At 41.2% G+C, this 11,084-nt stretch overlaps 1 protein-coding gene across 11 annotated transcripts in view; it reads left to right on the top strand.

Annotated features, from left to right (window-relative positions):
• Positions 1-9,153: 9,153 nt before the first annotated feature.
• LOC135106904 (uncharacterized) overlaps positions 9,154-11,084 on the top strand; it is a 16,078-nt gene continuing 14,147 nt past the window's right edge. For 4 of the 11 annotated variants that reach the window (XR_010271496.1, XM_064016321.1, XM_064016325.1 and 1 more), the window contains exon 1: positions 9,156-9,470. Coding sequence is in view for 4 of the 11 variants with exons in the window: in XM_064016317.1 (XP_063872387.1) it covers positions 9,353-9,470 (118 nt within the window). In the remaining 7 variants the exon portion in view is untranslated. Of the gene's footprint in view, positions 9,471-10,082; positions 10,200-11,084 lie in introns of those variants that run through there. The other 7 variants (XM_064016320.1, XM_064016319.1, XM_064016316.1 and 4 more) reach the window with 5 other exon arrangements.

Below are 11,084 nucleotides of genomic sequence, written 5' to 3'. Positions count from 1 at the left end.
CAGCAGTTGAAGCCTTGAGAGGTGATATGGGATGGAGGACCTTTAGGGAAAGACTCACAAAAGCCACACTTAGGTACAAGATTAGGCTTGAGAGAATGGATGATGCAAGAACAGCAAGGAAGGTGTACCTGTGGAATGAAAGTGGAAGCAAATGGAGGAAGAGGTGCATGAGAATGACAGACAGGAGTGGATTACAAGTTGTCTGGGCGATGAGAATGGCTGGGAGGAATCAAAATGAGCGTGAATGGGTGGTAACAAGAGGAGGCAGATTGGGAGCTGAATGGGATACGAGAAAATAGAAGAATGAGATAGAAAGAAAGAAGACCCTGGAATGGTACTAGGAGAAAGGGATTCCGAGGTATGAAAGATGGTATGATGGAAGCCTGGGCGGTGTTCTTTTCTTCCGAGTGAGGTCACAGTGTATGGATGTGAAAGCAAGGAGTTGCAGATGGTCTGAGTCCCACAGCAAAGTGTGCCAGATGTGTGACATGGGAGAAGATGAGACGGTAGAACATGTGGTGCTGGAGTGTGTGAGGTATGCCAGAGACAGGAATGAGATGATGCAAGTGATACTGACTGAGTTAGGGCATGACAGAAATGAAAGAGTGGAGAAGACAGGAAAGGAGTGGATGGTGTTGTTGCTGGGACTGTGTAGAGAGGCGAATGAAAGGATGAGTGAGGCGGTGAAAGAGTTTCTGGAGAGAATGTGGCGTGCCAGATGTAAGAACAATTATTGTAGAGGATCCAGTTCGTTTCTCTTTTTTTTTTTTTTTTCGCCCTTCTACAGGAGTTGCCGATCCAAAGGCCCGGCTTAGGAGTGATACCGAGCCACCTGTACCATCAAGATCAAGATATATATATATAGAGAGAGAGAGAGAGAGAGAGAGAGAGAGAGAGAGAGAGAGAGAGAGAGAGAGAGAGAGAGAGAGAGAGAGAGAGAGAGAGAGAGAGATACCGAGCTACCTGTACCATCAAGATCAATATATATATATATATATATATATATATATATATATATATATATATATATATATATATATATATATATATATATATATATATATATATATATATATATATATATATATATATATATATATATATATATATATATATATATATATATATATATATATATATATTTTTTTTTTTTTTTTTTTTTTTTTTTTGTCATTTATTTATTTATTCATTTGCATGATAAGAAGCCGAAACGTTTGAGAGCACGCGTCATTATATTAGAAAAACAATAATTACTAGTTTAATTTATTGTGCTTAAATGTTCATTTTTTAAACATTCTAGGTCTTTATAGTTTATTCTGCGTGACGGAGCACTGTGTCACAGACTACATGCTATGTTCCAACGAGGCATTCCGCAGAAGTAGAAGTGAGAGAGAGAGAGAGAGAGAGAGAGAGAGAGAGAGAGAGAGAGAGAGAGAGAGAGAGAGAGAGAGAGAGAGAGAGAGAGAGAGCAGAAGGGCAGCTGAACAAGGAAAAGTGCGAAAGAAAATGTGAGGAAAGAAAGATTAAAGGAGGACCGTGTAACACACCCTGGAAGTGAAAGGGAAGGAAAAAGAGAGACGAAAAAACATCGCACGAAAGACAACAGCAGTGAGAACTAAAAGGAGAAACCGAGGAAAAACAGTAAGTGTCTGGAGGAGTAAGGAAGAAATAAAGCGAATCCATGAAAATCAAGAAGGAGAGGCAGAACGAATGAGGAAGAAAGGAGATGGAGCGAAAACACGGAAAATGGAAGTGCCAGGGATTGTTAGTAAAGAAGAGGGAGTAAGGAGAAAGGAGTTAAAAGAGAAAGGAGTACAAGAGAGAAGAGGAAGAGGGTGAGAGAGCCAGCCAGTTAGGGTAAACCAGTTATTATGGTGAGGAGGAAGACTTAGTGAAGCGACGGCAGGGTGAGGAAACGAAGGAAGCGGGAAAGGACATCGTCTCGTATCCTTAAACGCGCTTGGTCTCTCATTAACAAATGTTTTCAAAGGCTACAGATAATCTTATGGCTTCTCATGAATCCTTTTTCGACGGATGAGGCAGAATTCTTGTTTTATTATCACTAGAATCCAGATAATACATCTAAAAACCCTAGTAACTCCCACTAGACACGTTACAATTGGAGATAAGATGTCGAAACGTTTCGGAACACGAGCCCACGAAAAGACGGAAGGAAAGGGATCAAGGGAAGGGTAAAGAGGAGTGAGTGTTGGCTGGGAATCAGCAAACCTACCATATGACTTATTCAGGACTAGATCGATGCAAGCCTCCTGATAAAGGCATTAACGTCGACAAAATGTCCTATAACGTTGAATGTAAGCGCTGTCTCCATTCTTTTCTCCTAAATCCTGTGTACACACTAATAGCTAGAGAGAGAGAGAGAGAGAGAGAGAGAGAGAGAGAGAGAGAGAGAGAGAGAGAGAGAGAGAGAGAGAGAGAGAGACGCACGCACGCTCGCACTCACGCACGCACGCACGCACGCACGCACGCGCACACATACGCGCACGCACGCACGCACACACGCACACACACTCGCGCGTGCGCGCGCGCGCGCGCACACGCACGCACGCACGCACACACACACACACACACACACACACACACACACACACACACACACACACACACAGCCTTTAAGAGTTTCATCCTCTAGTTAAGACAAATGAAGTTACCCAAAATCATCCCTTCCTTCACTATTTAAAACGCAATGTGCCCATAACAACCTTCATTAGTAGGCAAAGTAGCGGTTCCAGACAGGACAAGGCGCCTGGTGGATCGATCGAGGCTACCCAAAGCAAAGTAAACACACCAGACATCGGTGAAGACTTGGAATTGTTTACCATAACCCCGCATCTCTCCAGGACAGAGGCATTTCGCGAGGGAGGTGAAAAGTGTATCCCTAGGACTCTTAACTCGCACTGTGTACGTATCGAGTGCTCAAGGTCTTATCTGACTTTGCGTTGTGTGTGTGTGTGTGTGTGTGTGTGTGTGTGTGTGTAAAGACGTCATCAGTTATTCAACCTGAGCATTGAATTGCCTCTTGCTGAGTGAACTGTAAGTGTATGTGTGCAGCGGAGGGGGAGTGTGTGTGTGTTGTATTTGCGGGTAGGTGGGTGGTTGCGTCAGAAAAAATTTTTAATTCATTAGGTTTACATGTAAGTTATCTTTGTTTTTCTAATTGAAAACCTTGTGTGTTCTCTTTTCGTTCTTATATGAGGTTTGTCGTGGAAAAGGAAGAACAAGACCAAGAAAGAAAAAAAAACGAAATAAAAAGAAAGAGAAAAGAAAGAAAGAAAGAAAGGGAGAAAGAAAGAAGGAAAGAAAGAAAGAAAGAAAGAAAGAAAAAAAACTCAAGATGACTTTAACGCAGTTTCGAAAGCAAGAATAAAAAGAAAAAAAATATTTACACGTAAAATAAAAATAAAATATGTAATAAAATGCGACATGACTGTCACAACACAGGTACACAATCGCATACTATCCCATCAACTCATCCCTTACTCATTCAACACCTTCTTAAGCCACCCAACTCTTTCACCTACAGGAAAGGACGACTGAACTCCACACTTCTGCAATGATCACATAAGGCAGCGGTTTGTGTTGCTTCAGGAGGGACATTGTGCAAGTGAATGGCTGGCTGGGGGAGTACCGATGGCTCAGCAGATAAAGACACACGAGAGGAGGCAAAAGTGGAGGACACGATCGATGCAAAGGTGACATTTTTCTCTAGACCACAACCTCCACATTATGTCTCTGCTTCTGTGTATTTATGTGATGTAAGTTGTACGATGTAGTGTGTGTAGTAATGTGTTTAACGTGTATATTTGGACGTAATATGAAAAATAACATTGTCAGAGAGAGAGAGAGAGAGAGAGAGAGAGAGAGAGAGAGAGAGAGAGAGAGAGAGAGAGAGAGAGAGAGAGAGAGAGAGAGAGAGAGAGAGAGAGAGAGAGAGAGAGAGAGAGAGAGAGAGAGAGAGAGAGAAATAGACAAATTTACCTCTTAAGATAAAAGGAAAAATCCATTCCTTCTCCTTGGCATTCACTTCCACAACTCTCCTCGAGGGAAGGGAGACCTCCGACAAGAACACGAGTCGAAGCGCAAAATTTTCTTTTGTCTTCATGGAGGGTCGTAACACGTGGGCCTTCATCCTGCAGTGTAGCTCAAGGCGTGCTCTGTGGCAAGGGAAGCAGATGCAGAGGGAACTTGTTTCTCTTCTTGCTTTTAAGGTAATATACAGGTGAGAGTGTCATTACCGAGATGTTGCATAGATTGTAAATGTTATTCAGAGGCTACTGGATTTTCATATTTTAACTAAATAATACATTTCTTAAAAGTCACCGTGAAAATTTTTACTCGCATTCATCATAAGTTCCTTCGAGTTATTTGGCGTCAGTTCATATCTCTTCAACATGTTCAATAATATTAACGCAATCATTGAACAAGAACACAGACAATATCAAATCCTTAAACACAGCTAATATTCAATCGGTGCAATTAATATTCATTTAGAAAATCACACATGATATCAACATCACATCAATTACCATCAATATTCTGTAATTAAGTTAATTTTCGTACACCATACCAACCTATCATACCAAACATAAAAGAACATATAAATATCCTATTCCTCCTTTAATAAAATACTTAATTTCTAGACTGCGTTATATCTTCAAGTTCCACTTACTTTAAGTTATTCCGTCCATCTCGTCCCCTCTCTGAGTCAGGCCCTCTGGATCCTCTGCCTCTTTCTGTTACGGTCTAATTATGTCACTATGCATATACAATTGTTTCGAAATTCGTATTTGCCCAAGAAATTATCTATTTTCATAACATTTAATATATCTACCGTTCACATTTTCTCACTCATGCCTATGATCCGCCCACAGGCGTGCTACTTGATTCAGAACACCAGTCAGGGTATAGGGGCAATTTTGAAGGAGGAGCTTAGGTGGGCGTTGGTATTTTTCTATAGACTAACCTTCTTCTACTGGTGCCTCGATTATTTAATGGCCGACTTTCCATTACTGAACACTTCCTCCGTTTTGTCCTCTATCTACATCATTAACGTTAATCCCCTTTGTCCCACGCTGCCTTCACTCGTGTAGTGTTGTGGCCGCCTTCCTGTTGCTGTGTCCTGCGGAAATCCTGTGTCTGTGTTTATCCAATCTCTTCTCCAGGGTTCTCTTGTTCTTGCTATCCAGTGTGAATTTTCCTTTCGGTGTAGTGATCGACTTGTTTTCTGCTATTTTATCCGTCATCTCCATTTCTTCTTTCTTCTTACTTATTCTATCTTCTTTTATTTTTCTTTATTATGTCTTCTTTTGTTCTTACGTAATATAGTATATAATGCGGTGTGGAATCACCATAATAGTAATTTCAGTGTTGTTACATTGTTCAGTAATCGCAAACAACTCTGAAATATTTCCCTTGCTCTGTGGCGATAGGGACAGATGATACGTATTTCCCATATTGCTTTTAAGGTAATATACTGATGATAGTAATTTCACTGCTAATACATCTTTCACTAATCGTAAAATATTCTGAGATAATATTTCCTTTCGCTGTACATCCACCTCTAAGCTTTATACCGGCTTGGCATTAGAGACTTTTAATTTTGTTGTCAAGATAATATACAGGTGATGTTATCTAATGTTAATGCAGATACTTTGATCTTTAATCGTAAATCAGTCTGATGTATTATTCTCTTTCGCTCTACCGCCACCTTGAAAGATTACACTGGTTTAACATTGCAAACCTTCCTTCCAATCTCCTGTTTCTTTCTTGTAATTGATAATACGGAATCTTTCTGTGTTTGTTATGTTGTCAGTTGGTGCATATCACAGTCAGATAGTTGAAACATTCAATGATATACGAAAAGTTAGCAAGTCTTGAAGGGTTTAACGCCTTCAGTAAGACATTAATGATTTCATTGTCCTCTAGATGTTATTCGAAGATGCTATGATGTTAAGGATGATACTTTTCATTATCAGCTCGTTACAGATTATCTAGTCACTTCATCTGATTAATCTTGGACAGTGCACAGAGTCAGAAACAAGACAATAAACGCCTGAATACTTCATCTACTCCACTATTCACTTAGTTTGTTGTCAATTATGTCTTTTGGAATTACACTCTTAATCTTGCAGCACAACATTTCAATTCATTCATAGCACTTAAAAGGGACGACAACAATCCTACATCATCAGTATGAAAAAAAGAAATCTATGAGAGCCAGACTGAATTATCTCTTTGACCTTCGAGATTTAACCATCACGAGAGATCAAGGCGTTTCAGAATACGGAGCTTAAAGAAGGTACGTGTTCCTTGCTTCCCCACGTCTGCCCCATCAGCAAGTAGAGCCAATCCAGCACGACAACGAAGGCTTGTTAGCTCTCTGGTTATCTATCACCCTGCACAATGCGTCACTGGGAGCGCCAAATATTTCACCGTCAGCGTCATGCACATCGATCAAAACAAAAGGAATATGTACACCAAACACCTTGCTCGGAAAAGGAAAGGTTCAGATGGTACCTTTTTTTTTTCTTTTTAATGATATTTACCTTTTCACTGGTATGTTCTTCTGTTTGGACGGATATAAAAGAAGATAATACAATGTTAATTTAATTTCCGTTAAGCTAGAGAACCAGTTTTTTTTGTTTTTTTTTTAAGAAGGTATTATAAGAATTTAGCCTTTTAAAAGTCTTATCGCATTTCGTCCAAGGGCATGTAGTATTCGAGGTGTCCAGTACGCTATTTTTTCCCTACCTTCCACTTTTTCTAGATTTGGCACGAGTCACTTAATATGTACGAGAGAGAGAGAGAGAGAGAGAGAGAGAGAGAGAGAGAGAGAGAGAGAGAGAGAGAGAGAGAGAGAGAGAGAGAGAGAATGTGGGGAAAATAGATCGACATAGGGTGCATAAATGGATAATTCTCTCTCTCTCTCTCTCTCTCTCTCTCTCTCTCTCTCTCTCTCTCTCTCTCTCTCTCTCTCTCTCTCTCTCTCTCTCTCTCTCTCTCTCTCTCCCAGATGAAAACATCCTCACTCACACACACACACACACACACACACACACACACACACACACACACACACACAGACATAAACATTCCGTCGAGGCAGATGGACATAAAAGCAGACAGATGGAAAAAGACACGACAGACAGACAAACAGACAGACACGGCAACAAATGGGGAATTACTTTCCTTCAGATATATATCTAAGGAGAGAGAGAGAGAGAGAGAGAGAGAGAGAGAGAGAGAGAGAGAGAGAGAGAGAGAGAGAGAGAGAGAGAGAGAGAGAGAGAGAGAGAGAGAGAGAGAGAAATAGTATCGGCGTATCATCAGTAACAAGCGAGAGGATGAAAAATAAACATGCATAGGGAACGAAACAGATACAGACTGACCTTGCTTGGCGGGTCATTAAATAATCATGGTCACTCTCGGACACGGTGCACGGGTCTTCCCACACACTCTGCACCGAGCCGAGTGACGTCAGGATAGTGAGACGAGCAACAGGAGAAAACTTTCATTACCTCACATTTTCCTGCAGGTCACTTCTTCAGTAGCTACCTCACTAATGGCCTTTTCCCATCCTTCTCTTACTTAGTGACATCCACGTGGCCGTCCTCTGCTGTACTGAAATAGCAGGGGATCGTCCTCTCCGCCGCCTGTCAACGTGTGCGAGGGAGGGAGGGTCGAGGAAGGAAAGTGGAGAGAGGTGAGTAGGAGTGTTTAGGAAGGAAGGTGGAGAGATGGGCAGGAAGAGGATCGAGAAAGGAAGAGGAAGAGGTGAGGAGGGATGAGAAAGGAAAGTAGATAGGCAGGAGGAAGTTCGATGAAGAAAAGAGAAAAAGATGGGAAGTGACCTCTTTATTCTTGCTTTTCCCAGTTTTTCCTCCCTTCCTCTCCGTAAGGAATGTAATTACTGCACAGTTTTGTCTGACAGGTAAATACACCAACACATAGTCCTGTAAAACAAAGCACTTGTTAAAACTAGTTCTGACCGAAAGTACTAGTCAGAAATAAGTTATAAACACTCCTGTCCTGCATTTCGTTTATGTTTTTCATTTTTACCAATCTTTTTTTTTTTATAGCGTTTTTGTGCATGTGTGTGTGCAGCTACTTTCATTTGGTAATACTGCTTGTTTAGTGTGGCACGTGTAGTTCTAACGAGTTTGAACTTGTTCTGACTATTTTCGAGACTAAACTGTATACATACGTAGCTACATGCCTGAGAAATATTGTCGTTGGGGAGGACAGGGCGGAGGATCAGTATTGTATTTTAGAGGTGCGGCGCAGAAATGTTCTAAAATATGGTCCATTGTCTCATGGGTTCGATCCCTGGCAACTCTTTGAAAAGATGTACATGTATTACCTTTTACGGCAGGCTGCAGATAAGATTCTCAGTGTTTCAAAACACAAGACGTCATCGCGTGATAAATAGAACATAAAAACATAAGAAAGCCAGCAGGCCTTCACGTGGCAGTCCTTGTTAAACAATACTTTCCACAATTAAATGAAGGAAAAAAATACCAGTTCAAGATCGATTGGTATTGTGACCATGTGTGTGTGTGTGTGTGTGTGTGTGTGTGTGTGTGTGTATGTATGTAGGAGCCAAACGGACGCTTAAACGATAAGAGATAGAAAGAAAGGGCATCCTTTACAGTGTGGCAACACACTGTACTGCCTGACTCTTGCAAAGTGTATCATGATGGCCTTCTATCCTCTATCCGTACTCCACAGAAAAGTAACGAGGTGAACCTTGGGATCGTCCTAAGCGTTGTTCCTTCTATGCCCAAAAATAAATAAATTAATTAATTAATTAATTAATAAATAAATAAATAAATAAATAAATAAATAAAACATAAAATATTGCTATCATGAACAAAAACCAAGTTATTTAATCGACGCTTTTTTGACTTTCGTCTCCCTGCACGAGCATCAAATTTCAAATCTAGTACAGAACGTTCTTGTGACTCTTATCAGAGAGAGAGAGAGAGAAAGAGAGAGAGAGAGCGAGATAGAGCGTTTCCTTTCTACTAATCACGCAGTTGTTTTAATCTCTCTCTCTCTCTCTCTCTCTCTCTCTCTCTCTCTCTCTCTCTCTCTCTCTCTCTCTCTCTCTCTCTCTCTCTCTCTCTCTCTCTAACACCAATGGAAATCGGCCTAATATGATCTACTACGGGTTATGAACATTTCTGATGAGAGGAGAGGATGATGAGTTCAAAAAATATGGACACTGCAAAGTCTGAGTTCCCTTAAATGTAACAGAATCGCGAATATTTCAGGGCTTAAAAAATATAAGTACTTATAATCACGCACACATCCTGACAGCTCGCGATGCTCTATGCAAATATCGTTTAGTGTCGACGCCAACCACCACCAAGCCGGACGCGATTCTTCATACACACCAGACCTACTGCTTTCGTGCATCGCGCTGAGGGCATCCCCCGCCTGGAAGAAAGGTACAGTCATGTTCACTAGTCAAGTAACACGCCGTACTTCTTTCCCCGTTTGCCTGAAGTCAGGGATTGGCGCCATGAACAAGTCTCCTCATGTTGTTTCTGTCTCTCGCATCTTCCTCTATGACTCTCATCCCTTGCAGATCTAAAGCAGTTCTCTCTCTCTCTCTCTCTCTCTCTCTCTCTCTCTCTCTCTCTCTCTCTCTCTCTCTCTCTCTCTCTCTCTCTCTCTCTCTCTCTCTCTCTCTCTCTCTCTCTGTTCACGATAATATTTATGTAAGTTCACTTTCCTCCCTTTTTATGATTAGTACTATTATTGTTTATCACTTTTTTGTTTACTGATTAATACGCTTTTCGTGTTTCTCCTGTATGGGGCCTTTGTTTGCCGTCCATGAGTCCATCTTCCGTATTCTGAAGCGTTCTCCTCTCACCACCACTACGTATTTTCAAAAGCAATAGAGATGATCAGCCAGGTTCTCAAGAAGGTTTCTTCTTTCAGTAATGTAGAAATCTTCCTAGTCTGCAACTAGAACCATAAAAAAAAAAAAATCTATGAAAACCCGTGTCATTTTAACTTGACCCTTGTGAATGTATATCGGTGGTGTGGCACCTAAGTGTTTCAGAATACGGCACTATCTATTAATAAGTGTTAGATTTGCTGGACCCGGTGACATCACTTCTTGGGGCGACTGTACGTGACAGAAGCTACAATAACGCCAGTAACGGCGATCGGTGAGTGTATTTTGGTGTGACTCATTTCAGATGCAAGTTTGTGCTATGTATTCTCCCTACCTCTTCCCTCTCTCTCTCTCTTCCCTTTTTTTGTTTTTTGGGGAAGGGGGGGAAATAGAGGATAGGGAGAAGAGTTATAAAGGCTTCATCGTGACAGGAGTTCATTCTAAATGGGTTCCTTCTACATAAGACTTGAACCTTTGTTTCACATTCTTTTGGTAACTATTTCTGTTCAGCTGTACTGGAGATTACCGACCTTTCCACAGTGCTTATCATGATTGTAGCGATAGTTGAACAAAGGATTCTGCACCGCCAATAGAAGCACCCATGAGAACCCAATTGATCATGTCTGACGTCCGTCTTATGACTAGTTAGCTGGTCACATTAAAAATGTAGCAGTGGAAGAATAATTTGTTAGGTTATGTTAGGTTTGATTGGGTTAGCTTAGGTTGAGCTCTCTTCGGTTAGATACGGTTGTGTTCTGTTCGGTTAGGTTAGATTGGAGTCTGTGCTGTTCGGTTCGGTTACGTTGGAGTCTGTGCTGTTCGGTTCGGTTACGTTGGAGTCTGTGCTGTTCGGTTCAGTTACGTTGGAGTCTGTGCTGTTCGGTTAGGTTAGATTGGAGTCTGTGCTGTTCTGTTAGGTTAGGTTGGAATCTGCTCTGTTCGGAAAGGTTAGGTTGGAGCCTGTGCTGTTCGGTAAGCTTCTGTTACGTTAGCTTTGGTTTCTCACCAGGAATTATTTTCTCAAAGGCCACAAGGAGGATGAGTCCGGTTCTCATGAGATTTTCTCTTCACTAGAATCATGAAAACACTGGAAAGTCGCGATCACGTCCACTAAAGCTTGTCAGATAGACCTGAAGTAACAGCCCAAACATTTGAGAAT

The sequence above is a fragment of the Scylla paramamosain genome, chromosome 14 (genome assembly GCF_035594125.1).
Source record: "Scylla paramamosain isolate STU-SP2022 chromosome 14, ASM3559412v1, whole genome shotgun sequence".
NCBI lineage: Eukaryota > Metazoa > Arthropoda > Malacostraca > Decapoda > Portunidae > Scylla > Scylla paramamosain.
This window is presented reverse-complemented; position numbering and strand designations above follow the sequence as displayed.